Source organism: Rhinopithecus bieti, unplaced genomic scaffold (assembly GCF_001698545.2).
Source record: "Rhinopithecus bieti isolate Rb0 unplaced genomic scaffold, ASM169854v2 scaffold_42380, whole genome shotgun sequence".
Classification (NCBI taxonomy): Eukaryota; Metazoa; Chordata; class Mammalia; order Primates; family Cercopithecidae; genus Rhinopithecus; species Rhinopithecus bieti.
The window spans coordinates 1,703,030-1,720,765 of record NW_016818327.1 but is presented as its reverse complement, the minus strand read 5'-3'; the positions used below and the strand labels follow the sequence as shown (position 1 = coordinate 1,720,765).

At 36.4% G+C, this 17,736-nt stretch overlaps 1 protein-coding gene across 1 annotated transcript in view; it reads left to right on the top strand.

Moving 5' to 3' along the window:
* CPED1 (cadherin like and PC-esterase domain containing 1) overlaps positions 1-17,736 on the top strand; it is a 330,507-nt gene that overhangs the window by 100,571 nt on the left and 212,200 nt on the right. The window contains 2 exon segments of the mRNA XM_017856929.1: positions 12,857-12,989; positions 15,014-15,182. Coding sequence (XP_017712418.1) covers positions 12,857-12,989; positions 15,014-15,182 — 302 coding nt within the window.

Here is a 17,736-nt window from a genome sequence, read left to right as displayed (position 1 = left end):
TCCATTACATTTCAGTAGCATTGCTCATCATTGTGATGGCCCCAAATGCTCCCTTTGTCTCAGAGAGCATTTCCTATGTATTCATAAGTACAATCCTCTCATACTTATTACAACTATTCACCGTTTACTCCACTTCTGCTGGAGTCCCCCATGGCCATCTGCTGCTGATGTACACCACTGCTCATGCCTACCAAAGGCACTCTGCCCCTGGGCTCCATGTGGCATCGGTCCTGCTGCTGCAGCTGCCTGTGTCTGTGCTGAGGTGCCATGTCCAGGGTCAGGGACACTGAGATTCATGCTGTACCTGCTTCTTCTCCTGCTGCTGCTGAAACTGAAACTGCTGGTGCACATCCCGCTGTACCAGTCACTGTCCTATCCAGGGCCTGTCATCCCTTTGGTTTTCCAAAGCCTGAATAAGTCAAAAATAAATTGGATTTTTTCACTTCAGTAGGCAAAATCCTTCTTTATTTTATTGTTTTTTTCTGGTGTAATATTATAGTCTCAACCTCTCACAGATAACTTGAAAAAAATGTTTTAGTATTGTTTTAGCTTTTGATCTAAAACCCAGAGTGGAAGTGGAGCCTATGGAATATAAGAACAGCATATAAAAAGGTGCCTTTCTCTTTCATCATCCTGGTATCTTTGTTCTTCTCTTGCCATCTACCTCTTTTTTCTTTAGGAGAGATTCCTTACTATTAAGTCTCACTCACAGTTCTGCCAGTCCAGGCCAGACATAGTGGACTCCTCATTGAACATGGATTAGTTTCACACTAAAACTGCACTACACTGATACGTAATAACCAAATAGCATCTTGTCATCTCTCATTGATAGGGTTTAAAAGAACAGCAACAAAAAATAGATGCATTTTCTACCATTTCCTGTTTTGGGGATTGTCGTGGTGTGTTTAGTACCCCTGGGGTTTAACAATGTCCCAGCTGAACCTGAAATATTTCTCCTGGACAGAGTTTGGATACAGAGCTGTATTTGACCTTCACATATAAAGCCATAACTATTTATGCCCTTGTGATCCAAATATTGCAGAAGCAGGAAGGTTTACTTTGAATCTAAATACAGAATTGAAAAGAAAGGGAGGAAGATGACATGGTTGAGTAGAAAGGTTATGCTTAATCTGTCTTCTTCAGTTCAGTATTTTGTAATGTTTCTGTTTCTAGATTCCTTCCCTCAGTCCCGTGTAGGTCAGCCCAACAGCCAATTTTAGAACAGTTTTGTGTCATTTAAGGGAAAGAACTTTCAACTGTATTTGTAGCAGGCTATAAAAAGCAAAGATATCACCCACAAAATGATATCTAAATTTTTCCAATTACGTGATTTATTGGTAAATCTACATATTTGTTGTGCCAAGAGCAAAATGAGAAATGTGCCAGGTGTACTCAGTTTTTAATTAAGGGAACCCTTACCTAATGGACAGATTTTAATAGGGCATTTTGTTGTTTCAAAGCCATTGAAACAACATTTTAAGCCATTTGTCGATAAAAAGCCCTCAATTATGTAGAATATGGCTCATGAGGGAAAGAATACAAACTGGAAAGAAAACAAAAAAATCAGAGTCTTATGTTGATTTTGAAAATATCTAGTCAGAAACATGTGCCCAAATGTCAACTCAGACTCCTGGGACTAGTAGATACTACAAATTTCTTAAGTGATTTGGGTTGGAACAGACAGATTCAGGGGATAGAAGAAAATGCTGAGGAAAGGGCAGCATTCTCCAAGAAAGTGGCAGTCATTGCAAGTTGGAAACGAGGTGAATAGTTTTGAAGCCCAGTGCTGAAAACCTGGATTGAAAATCATTTGATGGATAATGGTGGCCATGAACTTTTAACACTTTTCACTCCAGATCCATGAAATTGAATGAACACTCTTGAGTTTGCCCTCTCTCCTAATAGAAACTTCATGCACTTTTACTCTAAATCTGATTTTGCTTTGCTAGCAATGACCACCACTCTTCACTGGCTGGCCCCAGAAGCAAACTCGGGCAAGGTAACCTAACCCCAGCCATGAGGGCTTGAGCCAGGCATAGCAGGGGACCTAGGTAGATATGAACCCTTAGAGAGAAAGCTGAGAATTATGTTGTATTAAGCAAGTAAATAAACAAATTAAAACACTCAATCCCCTCTTCATCCAATAAACAACAGATCTGATTCCCCAAGTCGTGAATAGGAGTTGGAATTTTTAATATAGTTTTGTTTTTTTTTTTTTTGGTAGGGGAAGGGAGAGTGCAAAAAAAAAAAAGGCAGCAAAGGGAGAATTAGCATCCTCAATACACAATAAATTTTTTGCCAAATTCAGTTTTTATAACCCTCTTCTCCTTCTAAGCAACTCCCTCTAACTCACTAAAACACTCTCCCACCCAATATCTCTCTTCACTGGTCTTTTTGTCTACTCTTCTCTCTCCAACAAACTGATATAGATTAATAAATCAGTTTATTATTTCCCATTACTTCAAACAACATAATAAAGACTTGGTTCCCAAACTAGCCTGTATCCTTCTTTCTTAGAGAGGGAAGGAAGAGGGGTATCTGTATTTTGACTTTTTTTTTAACTGTTATCTGATAATTTCCCATTTTAACTTAAAGCTATCTTGAATTCTCTCTACAAGTCAAGCTTTTATTCAGCTTTTACTGGTTGGGTCTGCACTGCCAAAATATGGCAAAGAGTTCAAGCTCAAGGATTTTTCTTTCTTTCTTTCTTTGTGTGTGTGTGTGTGTGTGTGTGTTTTTGTTTGTTTGTTTTTTGACAGAGTCTTGCTCAGTTGCCCAGGCTGGAATGCAGTGGCGTGATCTGGGCTTACTGCAACCTCCGCCTCCCGGGTTCAAGCAATTCTTTGCCTCAGCCTCCTGAGTAGCTGGGATTACAGATGCCTGCCACCACGCCCGGCTAATTTTTTTTATTTTTAGTAGAGATGGGGTTTCACCATCTTGGTCAGCCTGATCTTGAACTCCTGACCTCGTGATCCACCTGCCTCAGCCTCCTAAAGTGCTGGGATTACAGGCATGAGCCACCCTGCCTGGCCCGAGCTCACAGGATTTTTAAAGCGAGGACAACACTTCCCTAATTTATTGAAAATGACTGTGACATTATTGAGGGCTACAAAATTATTTTCTCTAAGATACTTAATGTATTTGGTAAGAAATAGCAAGATATAAATGACTTCTTATCCATCATCCACCTATTCTTAGGCATTTATTTAGCAATTTAAAACAGGAAGTTCAAGTCTAGGATTGCTATACAGAGTGTTGCAAACAAGTGGGGTTAACTGAGACAAGGTGCTGATGTCAAAACCCTAAGCCTGTGTTAGCATATGTTAAATTTGTGAAAAATAATTCGTATGTATGTATATTCATATATATGGTAAAAGCATCTTGCCAGCACAAATGGTAAGAGATGATTACAGAAAACTTGGAAGAATATTCTTATAGAAATAGTCATTGGAGGCTGGGTGTGGTGGCTCACACCTGTAATTCCAGTACTTTGGGAGGCCGAGGCGGGCAGATCACGAGGTCAAGAGTTCAAGACCAGTCTGGCCAACATAGTGAAACCCGGTCTCTACTAAAAATACAAAAAATTAGCTGGGTGTGATGGTGTGCACCTGTAATTCCAGTTACTTGGGAGGCTGAGGCAGGAAAATCGTATGAATCTGGGAGGCGGAAATTGCAGTGAGCCGAGATAGCACCATTGCACTCCAGCTTGGGTGACCGTGCGAGACTCTATCTAAAAAAAAAAAAAAAAGTTGTCATTTGAATGTAATGTCCTGGCTTAAATTTTACCTGGAAAAGAAACAGGTTAAATTCAAAGGTTAAAATCTAGACAAAAATAGGCAAAAAAAAAAAAAAAAAAAAAAAAAAAAGGAAAGTTTAGTCATCTCATTAACATCTTTAAAGACCAGCCATTATGTAGCACTTCAGATAGGAAGGCCCTTCCCCTCTTGGCTCAATTAATTGGATAATTCTTTAGTCATATACAAGACATAAGATAATCCGATGTACATGGGTAATGATGGGGATAACTAGCTAAGGCTGATAATTGGGACACCATTTCAGAAACTCTTCTCAGGTTCTGCCTGGCTTCTGACTCAGGCCCTTGGGTCCTCATCTATGAGGAGTGAACTCTTGTGTTATATGTCACTCAGCCAAACCTGAACACCTCAGATTCTAATCATATCACTGAGCAACTTGAGGGAAAGAACCTTAAGGCAAAATGGTTTAGTAACCCTAACGGAACATCTCTTCTGACATATTTCCATGTTCTTAACCTATTTCTGGCATTTGGAGCTGTAACCCTCATTAGATTTCACTGTGGTCATTGGCTCTTATCTCTCCATGGTCTATATTCTTACCTCCCTTTGGCAGTTAGATATTACAAAAATCTTGATATTTTAAATATGTTCTTGGTTCACATATAATATGTTTACTTTAAAATAACATAGAAATAGAGGTAAATTAACAGGAATATTGTGTACATTTTATTATACTAAAAATACCAGGTAAAAATTGAAGATTAAATTTGCCTGTGAAGTTGCCGTTAAACAAAAGATATATTAACACATGGTTTCGTTTAAATAGGAGCCATGACCCATAGTGTTTGTGTGTTACATTTAAATTGGAATTGACTTTCATATATATATATGAATATATATGTATTATATAAAATTTGGAATCACTGTTATAGCATTCTAGTAAGTTATTATTCTGACTTAAATTATTTCAATAATATCTGATAGCTACTCCAGAAAATATTCCTAAGAAAAAGATTTACAATTAATAAAGTGATAAACTACTTTGCACAGTGGGTGGGTTTAGGCTGCCATTCTATTACCATATTTGTTTCACTCTATGTATTAATATTTTTTGGAGGTTGTATTTTAAATTGTTATTAATGATGCTCATTAATTTATACTAAATTATCCACCTTTGGTCTTGCTGCAGTAGTCAAGCATTTTTCTTTTTTAAAAAAATGTCATTTCCCCTGGAAAATTCATGCAGAAAACCATCAAAGGAAAATTAAGCTGCCATAAAGTAATAAAACAATCTTTCATGCTGTTTGGTCATTGCAGCAAAATCATAGGGCAAGAAAATTGAAGTAGTAGTCTAGACACAGCTTTTATAACCGAGAAGAATGAGCAGAACTCAAGGTTCATATGTGGTCACGGTCAAAACATAGAGCGGTCCATGGGGAAAATTATTTCTGTAGAATTGTATGACTTTGACACTTCCACTGAGAAAAACTAGAAAGAAGAGCATTCATGGCTTGCATTTACTGAGTGCTCCCTAAGCATTTGATTGATTGGTTAGTTGGTGAAAATTTTATACAATGACTACCCCAGTGCTCCGTAAGCATTTGATTGATTGGTTAGTTGGTGTAAATTTTATACAATGACTACCCCTTTAGAGCACATTGCTGTGTCATTGATCTGGTCATTTTTATGGGTCAATTTGTGTCTCCACTTCCACTGGGACACAGACTACACTTCATTTCCTATAACAAAGTGAAAGTTACTGGTTTTCTGCCAAGAGTACTGTATAGAAATACCATGCTATTCATATTTGTGGTTTGATGTACACTGATATAACGTCATATGAAAGATATTCTGAAACCATAGAGAATAAAATATTGTTATCAAAATCACACAAGTAGTAATACAATAATGTCAGATGTTGATAAATGAATTATGAGTTGCCTAGGTTAAGATTAGAATTCTGTATTAATAATACCTTTATGTGTTTGGTATATCCATTTTCTCAGAGATACTCCGGTCAATGCTATTTGCGTAAAATGAAAGTAAAAGATTATGAAAGAATCGATGTGTTTAGGCCAGGTGCGGTAGTTCATGGCTATAATTCCAGCACTTTGGGAGGCCAAGGAGGGCAGATCTCCCGAGGTCAGGAGTTCAAGACCAGCCTGGCCAACATGGTGAAACCCCATCTCTATTAAAAATACAAAAATTAAGCAGGCCTGGTGACAGTTGCCTATAATCCCACCTACTCGAGAGGCTGAGACCCAAGAATCACTTGAACCCAGAAGGCAGAGGTTTTAGTGAGCTGAGATCCTGCCGCTGGCACTCCAGCCTGAGTGACAGAGCAAGACTCTATCTAAAGAAAAAAAAAAAAAAGGCAAAGCATAGAATTGTTCAGAGTATACAGATCCGCAGATTTTACTATTTAAGCTGAAGTGTAGGTCTGAAATAGTTTGCGGAGTTTTGTCTAGGTGTCATAAATCTGTTGACTACAAGCTATTTCTGTTTTAATTTGTGTTGGTTGCTTTAAAAGAAGTATGTCTCCGAACAAAATACAGAGGAACAGACTTAAATACTGCAGTAACTGAAAAAAACATACTGAAGTAACTGACTCAGTCCTAGGTTTACTCCATCCATAGTAACCTAATACAGAATTCCTTTAAAGAAGTGAAACAGAACAAGAAATTAATTGCTTTCCTGGGATACTGCAATGCTAAATTTGAGGAGGATCACTAAAAACACAGTGTGTCTTTACAGGCCATGTATAAGTAAAGATACTGTGTTTTATTTTGGTCTTGTTTTTAAGAGAGTAATGTCAAATACCAGATGTTTAAGAATGCTGTAAGAGGATTTAATGGATTCACTTTTATCTGATAGTGAGTAGTGGTGGGAACCTCTTAGTGTTAAACTCAAAGGGAATAACATTGTAGCTACTCTTTGAAATTTCCGAAGTTAGAAACAAGATTTCTAGATTATTAAAAAATCTATATTAAACTATGATTTAATAGTAGTAACTGTGTAACACTTTTTGAGCATATAAGTCAAATGCTGTGCAAAGCACTTTAAGGGAACTTCATATTTAATTCTGTCAGCATCCACATGAGGTAAGTTATTATTATTACTATTCTTATTATTCTAATTTTCCAGTTAAAGAGACTAAATTTAGAAAAGTAAAGAAATTAACTCATGATTGCACCTATATAAGCATCTATTAATAGACAGGAATTAGTATTTTAAAATAAATGTTATTTATAATATTATTTGTAAAATATTTTGGAAAATATTATTTAGCAACTATTTAAAATGTGCTGGACAAATTAGAATGTGCATCTTTATTGGTTTCCCCCATGTCTTCTTGGGCCCAGTTTCAGGCAATTTGGTAAAACAAATGAACCCTAGGCCCTCAAATCCTTCACTTTCTCAGTGTCCCTGTAAGGAGCAGCCTTCCTTTTGGCTGTATGCTGGTGACATTCTCTCCTGTGCTTTCCCGTGCTCACTGTGGGTTCCAGGGGGCTTTGCCAATATTAGGCCTCTTGGTCTTAGATAGTTAATCTCTGAGCTGTGGGTCCCTTCCTGGGGCATTCTTGGTGCCATTGTTACAACCTACTCTTGTGTATATAGTATTGTGCCAATCTAACACTACATTGTGGTAGTGAGAGAAAACCAATCCCCACCCACCTTATACACATTTCCTAGGTCTGAACAATAAGTTTGCATTGTACAAATCCAGTGAAGTGGCTCGGCAGTTGGCTTGTTTATTCTTTTCATTTCTGCAAATACATCTGATTACTTGGGTAAGAAGAAATTAGAGTTCACATATTAAGTATAGATGTATCTGAGATCCTAAATTAACTGCCAGGATGTGCTTGGTATGCTTGGCACTAGTCATTCAGTGGAGAAAAAAAATCAGAATCTCTGTCGTCATGGAGCTTATAGTCTAGTGAACTGAGAATACCTTTAGATGCACTCAAAATAACCCTTACCTTCTAACTTCCAATGAGTGATCAAGCTTGTAACCTCGACTCTACCTTGGGATATGTTTTCTCACCATTTTATACACTGCATAAGAGGTGAAAGGGTGGTTGATGCTCCTCAAATACTAGTTAGGGGATAGGAGCTTCTTCAGCTACAGCCTCTTCCCACAAGACTTAGTGTGTCTCACTCAAATGAAACTGGAGCTGGTTGACCCTGTGGAGCACTCACAATTACCAGAACATTACAAATTCACAGAGGGACTGCATTTCAGCTCTGGTGCTGAGACCCTGGCCACTTACCTTCTCCATTAGGCCATTTATAGCACATACTTAAATCATAACTTTGTCTCTAGAATCACAGAGATTGAAGATTGCAAAGGAACTTAGACACCATCTACTTATTCTTTTAGTCTACTTGCTGCTAGACTTTTTCAGCATCATACAAAGAGAAAACAGATTCAGAGCTGAAGATTTTTGTTCTCTTCTAGCAACTGGCACAACTTAGACTAGGCGTCTCTTGTTTTCAAAGCATAAGCTAAACAGTCACTGAATGATTTCAAGGTCCCCCTTTTGCCATTTCTACCCACTGACATTCTAGCCACTGTAACTGTTTTTCACAGTAGTATGTTTAGTCACTCTTTCTTCCCCACTGTAGGCATCATGATGAAGGAAAAGAAAATTAGGTTGAATATTATGAAATTGCTGATATTTGATCAACATTCAACAATTTTTTTTTTTACCTAACTAAAGGCAATTTTATGTGGCTCAACCTATGCTATCCCTTGCTGCCATATCTGAATGCTCTTATTTGAAATCAAAGCTAATATTGCTCCTGTTTTCTTTTTACACACACACACAGACAGACACACACACACATACACACGCACACAGTTGTTTGTTTCTCCAGGACATGTGGCTACTGAGAAGACTAAAGCCAAAACTTGTATTTACCAAGTACTGTGTAGAGTTTCTGCTGAATATTCTCTATTTGCCCCTCAGATTCACTCTACACCCTTCTCCAGGGAGCTGTCCTCCACAGAATGCATCCACAGGGCATCCTTGTCCCCTGGCATCTAGCAAGAGATTGAGGACAGGAGGAAATAATTTGGGAGTATTTGTTGCCCGGCTCCTTCCCCTCTGGACCCTGGCTTGAAAGTGGCTGTGTTCTTCTACCTGTAGCCACAGTCTTTCTTAATGGCCTTTCCTATAACAATGCTTTTGCCTGGTTCTGGAAACTTCTCCTTCCTGGGCTAAGAGTGGTAAAAGCTTCCCATTTTGTCGGCCCTGGGGAGCTCCTCTACCCCCTGTTGATCTTCCTGAACTATACCCATGTGTTTGTTAGCAGTCCTTCTTTCATTGTCTTGTGGTTAATAGTCTCTTCAGTTACTCCTTTGACTCTGCTGTCTTCTGGGGCCCTGACTGACAGAGTGATTTCCTGGCTATCACTTCAGTTTGTGCATATATCAGTTTCTATTTACTATATGTGAAAGTTCTGAGGTTATATTTGCAGAGCTTTTATACCTGTAGGCTAAGTTCTAAGACTTATCAATGCCCTCAGGCAGGAGGAATGATTAATGCACTCATAAATGGTACTTATTTACACTTCTAATCTCAAAACTAATTGCTAATTATTAAGTAAGGCATTTATCTTTATTGAAAATTTTGAAATAAGAAAATGCTAGCTAAAGCTAGTTTTCTAATATGAAAATGCAAGACTATTCAAATATCTGTAAAATATAATTATACTTTTATTATTACTTCCCTATTAATTATTAGCTGTAAGGCAAAACATTAAATCAAATGCAATATAAATTTGGTAGCTAATCTTTGTCAGTATAAGTGTTTTTTCAGTGTTTAATATTTGACTATGGTGTATATACTCATATGCCACATAGAAGGGAAAGAAATAATCAAATAAACTGTTTTTAATTCATTGGAATATGATTTTGTTAAGCCATAGATTGACTTAGCCCCCCAAAACAAGTTCATTGTTAGAACAAGTATTTCAAATATTTCCTGAGCACTTATTGTAGTGCTTATTTTAGTCACTATAGTGTTCAGTGATGTGGGAAGTTCAGAAGACTCATGGGATTTATGTGCTGGATTTTAGAAGGCTTCCTAACAATGTCACAAGTCTATTAATTGTTGGTTGGCAAGAACCAAAATGAAAGCCCAGGTCTCCTGTTTCTGGTTTAATCATCATTTTCATAATACTTTTTCCCCAACCAGATATTAAAAGGTATTGAAAAGCAGGTGTCATGCATCCCTAACAAATTGTTCACTTTCGTTCTGGGTAAACTTTGCTGATCATACAGTTACAGGCTTCAGGGCTCTCTAAAATAAGCTAAGAGTAGCCAATAAATAAAAGTACAGCACTATTCACCATATGATATTTCACATTTTAATCTATTTTCCATTCAGTCTGCATATTATGGGGCAAGAAAGCCCTAAAGAGTCATGCTAAGGTATTCCATATTAAGTTGCTTTAACATTTTTAACAAGTGTATGTTAATGAACTAGGCTATTTAGAAGACTGTGTCATACAGCCTCATCACCCAAATCCTTTCCAAAAGCAGAAGGTCTTTTGAGCATTGTTTGTAGGAGATTTCTAGGCTCTTTGAGTGTGTTGGTTGGGCCATGGAGAAGGGGAATGGAGTAATAAATGGATTAGACTGTACTGTTGAGAGAGCCCTTGAAGGCTGTGCCAGATGAAAGATACAAGACATACTGCTCCAAGCATACCTTTATCTGTTAAATGATAGCCTAGGACACCGAAATGTTTACATGATTATTTACAAAATTTCATAAAATGCATTTGCAGCTTTTAAAGATATGAATGAAGTTTATATCTGAGTTGTGGCTATAATCAAGTTAAATGAGAATAATTTTAGAGGGGACAGCTAATTACAGAGTATTTTTTTCTATTAGAATAATAAAAAGTAACATCCAAGCCTGGAATAATATAATAGGAAGCCTAGAATGTATTGATATATGTACAAATATAAAAATAAAGGTAAAGTTATTTTGCTCAGTATTCATTTCCATTATCCGATCAGAGTTTCAGAGATTCATGTGGAAATATGACATAGTCTTGGCAATTCCTGTATTGGATGCCTTCAGTGTCATGTATGGCTCCACTTGAGCTAAACCAGAAAAAAGTGACATAAAATTGTTTATTCTTTTGACATGTTTTTTGACAACTTCCTCAAAACCATTGAGATATTATCTTGGCAAAAAACTTAGTATGTCTAGCTTCTTTAATGTCAACTGTGCTTGGGTTTGAAATCAATTCTGTGCTTTTTGGCAGCAGAGTAAAAGGGAAATCAGAGTAAATTATACTTTTCTCATACTTTACAAAAGAAGCCTCCAAATCAGCTCTTTAGAGACACAAAACTTGTCCTAGTATTATACTCTGAAAACATAACTCTATTTAGTAAAATTTTAATTAAGAACACGTATTTTCTTACTGCAAATTTAAAGGCTTACATAAACATTTCAACTTTTTAAAAGTTGTGATTCTCAAGAAATTAACTTAATGGCTGTTCATTTATCATCTCCAAAACCAAAGCCATTTGAATATTTCCTTTATTATGATGTATTAGAACTTCATTAAAAGGGAAAACTTACAAATAAGTTATCCTTTTTGGAGCAAGATCACACTGTGCTAAATAATGAGATGTGGGAATACATTGAACGGCTTGACTTCTGCTGACTTTTACTTAAGAGTGTGAAGTGTTTTAAATTAGACTATGTTAGTATTGATGAAATGTGCACAAAGGGGAAAAATAATTTAAAGTAATTTGTTCTATTTTGAGAGCTAGATAAATTATATAATTAAAAAATAAAGCACTGTGACCTGGGAATAGGAAAACAACTTCCAAATACTGTTGGAGAGTGTGGAAATTGGAGCAACCATTTTGGGAGGCAATCTGGCCACGTCTAACAAATTTGCAGTGCCTTTGCCATTGACCTGGCAATTGCACATACCAATACAAATCTGCCACTAGACAAATTTGTAAAAGTACACCAAAATAGATGTATAAGAGTATTCATTGCAGTGCTTTTGAAATAGCAAAAGAAAAACATTACAAAAATAATCTAAATACACAATAATAGAGAATGGCTAAATCAAATGTATATTTATTTAATGACGCACCCTAAGCTATTAAGAGGTATGTATGAAATAACTCTGAATATGCTGATGTGGAAAGGATGCCAGGATGGGTTAGTAGGTATAAATAAATCAGACATATATTATTATAACACCTCTTTGGGATAATTTAAAAAACAAACAGAAATACCTACATATATAGGTTCATGTAGATACATTGATACTTTGTATTTGATATTTTGTTGATGTATTGTACATCAACTTTTGTATTGAAGAAATATATGCATCTGACCCAATGTGCTTATTCAGATTTTAAAAGTTAATATGTAAGCGTTGGTTTTTGGTGGGAAGAGGTTCTAGATAGAAGTGGATTGGAGGATGCTTTTTCTGCTCATTTGGTTGCTTTCTATAATATTTGATTTTGTAATCATGTATATGCAATACCTTTATTTTTAAGCATGTCAATATGTGTGTTCTTAAGTAAACCATTATTGTTCTTTATTTTTATATACCTTAAAATGCAATAATTAATATTTTATTAGACAATAAAGCCCTGTTGTTGAGATTCCCAAGGTCACGAAGCCTAACAAACTTTAGTATATCAGCATTGTATTGTCGGAATCAGCTCAAGTTTTCTATGTAATATTCTCATCACAAACAAAAGTCTGCTCTTCCAGCCACCAACCCCTCACTGGGAATGCATCCCTTAACTTTGTAGGATAGGTCAGCTTGATGTTGGACAGTTAGAGACATTACACCTACCTCCCCTTCTGAGCAAGAAAATGAAATTAATTATTACAATTGTTTTCCTCCTCTGTAGTAAGAGAACATATGGCAAACAAAGGCCTCTCTAAATACGCATTCATACTTAGTGGAGCCAAGTTTGATTCAGAATGGGGAGAAAAATGGTTGCATATTTCTCATGTACCCTGCAGTTTAACACAGCATACTCTATTTTCAAAGCAGTTCCAAAAAGAAACAATAAAATGACTGTCTTCTGCTCTCTTGAATCTTTTCAGAATTGCAACTTCCAGTGAGTCCTTCTGTGTGTCTGGATCAGGGAATACAATTAAAGCTGAGTACTTCGAGTCACCTTTTAAAAACAGTGAAGCCACGTATGTGGAAACCAGAGGACTGGAGACATGAACAGCTGTAAGCTAATCAGTTTGAATTGTTATAACCAGCATGCATTTTAGGAGACAGCTAACAAGAGAAAAGCACAGAACAGATATAGGGAGTTCACAAGTGTGAATTATTAGTTTCTCTTACATAAATTTTCAGCTCTCCTTTTTAAATAAAGAATGCCATCATTGACTTTCTCCTAGATTAATTCAAACCTGTCCTGCCAGAGAATAAACATTTGGGTAAATTGGACTCTTATCTAGTAAGTTACATTAAAGGAAATTGAATTTAAAACCTTGACAATGCAAAACTATAAAATTTTAGCTTCCATTTTATACTCAAATGACTTTGCCTTAGACTATGAATATGGCTGGATGCATTTTTTCTGCTATTATTTTTTTAATGGCTCTTAGCATCTAAGAAAGTATCTGCTGTATATTTCCCTTCCTCCAGGGAAAGGATTTTATAACGTAGGTAAATTATAGTGACAAATTAAGAGGTTTTAATTATCCAAGACACAAATAAGTTTGCCTCATCTAATTTTATAATTATTAAGTAGTATTTAAACAGTTAATAGTATTTATTGAAGAATCGTATGCATCTTGTGCCAACCTAGAATTTTAAAGTTAAAACTAGGTCAGGTGCAGTGGCTCATGCCTGGAATCCCAGTGCTTTGGGAGGTCAAGGCAGGAGGATTACTTAAGCCCAGGAGTTTAAGACCAGCCTGAGCAACAGAGCGAGAATCCATCTATACAAAGAATAGAAAAAAATTAGCCAAGCACGGTGGTGCACGCCTGTAGTCTCAGCTACTCAGGAGGCTGAGGCAGGAGAACCAATTGAGCCCTTAAAGTGGAGGCTGCAGTGAGCTGTGATCACACCACTTCACTCCAGCCGGAGTGACAGCAAGACCTTGTCTCCAAAAAAAAATATATATATATATGTATATATATATATAAATAAAGAGCAGAGTCCTTTCATTGATCAAACTTAGATATTTAACATTTAGAAATATGATGTAGAAAAGCAAATAATTATATATTTTGGTATCATCTTATGATGAAGCATATTTGTTTCATTACAGAAATATTACAACTGGTGTTAGTATTTCCTTTTGTAGCCTGAAGTGTTTTCTTTTTTGTTTGCTTGTTTGTTTTTTAATATTTAATCCCTTAAGTTAACTCTTCATTATCTGGGAGTAGGGACATTAGGTAAGATTGAACTAGTGGGCAAAGTATTTTCACATATTCTTGGTGACCTGTTCACTGTGTAAAAACAACACATTTTTCTAGAGAAGAAAAAATAGAGCAAAGGTAGGCAGAGGTAGAAGGTTTTAGAAAGTTTCACTCAAACTGTAATTTATATCACTGTTGTTGCAATGGTATCGTGCATCTGAGGTCATGGGTACTGTGACTGATTTATATATTTATTTTTTAAAGTCAACTTTATTCTACATACTATCTTTCCACCTTTTTATTTTATTAATTAATTAATTTATTTATTTATTTACTTACTTATTTACTTACTGTGAGACAAAGTCTCTGTTGCCCAAGGTGAGGTGCAGTGATGTGATCTCGGCTCACTGCAACCTCCGCCTCCTAGGTTCAAGTGATTCTCCTGCCTCAGCCTCTCAAGTAGCTGGGACTACAGGCACCCGCCACCATGCCTGGCTAATTTTTGTATTTTTAGTAGAGATGGGGTTTCACTATGTTGGCCAGGCTGGTCTCGAACTCCTGATCCACCCGTCTCAGCTTCCCACAGTGCTGGGGTTATAGGCATAAACCACTGTGCGTAGCCACCTTTTTTACTTTTTAAAAATTCTTTGATTAAATCTGGCGGAGTGGGGAACTGTTACCAATTTGACTCATTCTAGCTGTACCTCTCCACCACCTGGTGGTGATGCTAATAAGCAATTGAAATTGTTCGAGGAAATCCACACACTGAAGGTGGGCATCCTACAAAGGCTAGAAGCAGTTTACAAAGCTTGAAGGTAATTTGCAAATTACATACTCGACCCTACATTATGGAGTGCTAACTACGTTGTTTTATTTTTTTAGGAATGAAACGACAGTCCTTGCTCCACATGAAACAATCTTTCGAGCCGAAGATCTATCTGTGATTCTTAAAGCGTATGTGTTGGTGACATCCTTAACCCCTTTGCGTGCATTCATTCATTCAACTGGCACAGTTTGGCATCCGCCAAAGAAAAAACGCTTCACTGTCAAGGTAAGCTCTCAGTTGAAGCTATTCTTTCACACAAGTACACTGAAGTAAAGTAAAGTGAGTTGGGCTGCCATCTTCCCACCTTTATGGTTATCAAATCCCATCGAACAAAGATCACATCTTTTTTATTGCTGCAAGAAAAGATTTTCATTTAATAGGTGCAGGTTTAAAAATGAATTGGAAGCAGCTTAATTCACTAGGGATCACAAAGGCTACATTCTTTTTTCTCAATTCATCGTGATAGTTCAATTCTTTGATCTACTTATTACAGAGCTAGTTCACAGCTATACTCTGTTTTCTCAATTTTCACTTATTCAAGAAAATATGGTCAAAGCAACAAATGGAAATACAATTTTGCCTTTGTGCTTTTTGCTTCACCCTTAGGAAGCATAATGCTAGTTCATTACACCAGTCAATATGGAATATTTGTTGAGTGAAAAATAAAGCTTTCAAGTATGCCTAACATAGCAAGCTATGACATAAAGGATAATAGGGAAGATTTCAGGGAAGAACTTAATAATAATCCCCAAAAGTTTAGTAAGTTATAAAAGGTAGCTCAGGTCAACTGGGCTGAAAATGAGATCTTAGTGATGACAATATGTTTGATAAATTTTAAAGAGATTTTGATTTTACAGTATTTTATTGTTCCACATACCAAAAAGAGGAAATGTAAAGAAACTGAAAGAATGCACAGGGTCTCTCATAGTTTCAACAGATTAAAAAATGATTGAACTTGATTTTTTTCAGAATTTACCTTTATAAATTGAATTTTGAATTTTGGAAAATCTTCCAGCTCAAGAAGAAGGCATGAGCAAATTGTTAGAATTTATTTCTGGCATCTTTTTTTTTTTTTATTTAGTATGCTTTCATTTTTTCCTCTTAAACTTTGTTTGCTTTTTCACTGTAAAGCTTAAATATTCTTCTGTAAGTTTAAAAGTTGTGCATTCTTTACATATATAACATACAGTGGTCACTGTTAATTTAAAGCATACACTCATGTTTATGTTTTCCTATTCATTTCTTAGACTTTTCAATATTTCTATGTGCTTCCCAACCTTGCCTTCTCAAGACTCTTTTGGTTTCTGTACCACTTCCCCAAATCCCATTATCACAATGTAGATTTTTAGTTTTGGTTGAAATAATCACTTGTTCTTTTTTTTGGTCTTTTTCCCCTCAAATACAAAAAAAACTTTATCAAGACACTTACCATCCTCACTTCCCCACACTGTTTACAATGTCCTCCTGGACTTGTTTCTTTTACTATTCGAGTGTTTTCAATTTGAGTCTGATATCTTTAATCTTTAATTCTAAAAATCTGTTTTCATGATTTCTTGAAATATTTTGCTCACTGTTTTATTCTCCCTTCTTCTGTTGACCAGATTTGATCCTTCCATTTCTATTTATATTATTTGGCTTTTCTTATCTGCTTTCTGGAAGCATTTCTGTTTTCTAAGACAGTTCTTTAATCTTATCTTTTGAATTATACAATCTGTGTCAGTCTGTTTTGCATTGCTATAAAGGAACACCTGAGGCTGGGAAATTTATAAAGAAAAATGTTTATTTAGTTCATGGTTCTGAAGGCTGTACAAGCATGGAACCAGCGTCTGCTTGGTTTCTGATGAGGCCTCAAGAAGCTTCCACTTATGGTGGAAGGCAAAGTGGGAGAAATCGTGTCACATGGTGAGAGAGGGAGCAAGAGCAATGCCAGGCTCTTAAACAAAGCTCTCCTGAGAACTAATAGAAGGAGAAGTCACCACCAGGAAGGCACCAAGCCCTTCATGAGTGATCTGCCCCCACAAGCCAAGCAGCTCTCAGCAGGCCCCACCTCCAACATTGGGGATCATATTTCAACTTGAGATTTGGAGGGGGCAAATATCCAAATTATATCAAAATCCTTCTTACACTGTAGCTTTACTGCTATCTCATCTGTTGTCTCTTGTATTTCATCTATTTATTTAATGCTGCATGTATAACTTAAATGCTCATTCCCCTTCACTTAAAACTAGTATATTTTATTTACTTCTAATATTTTACTGTATTCCTCTTTGTTCTTTTAATGATTTCTTTTCACATTTTATTTTGCTACTATCTTCTATTATTTCTTTCAGTATATTGCTCATGCTTATTTTAAATTCCTCATCTATCAGTTTTGGCAGCATAATATATGTTGTTCAGTTTGTTGCCTTTCTTTTGAAGTAGGTGTATTTTTTTGTGCGTTCCCTATATTGTCATTTAAGCTTAAGTCCTCTTGCAGACATTATTTATTCCAACCAGTACAGTGTTTGGGGAAGGTCAGTCCTTTCAGGTGAATCCAAGGAGAAGGGAGAGAATGTGTTCCAAACATGAAGAAACCACTTTTGGTCGCTTCCCTTTGTAGCCAGGTAACTTCCCTGGTCAGAATTTCACCCCCTAGACTCTCTCAGGCATAAAAGCACTGGGAGGAAGCACACCTTCCTCCATTATACATCATCAAGCCTGGGGGTTGACAGACAGTAGGTGGAGGAGTGAATGCCACATGTGACCAGTAACTCCACACATTTCTTTTTTTTTTCTTTTT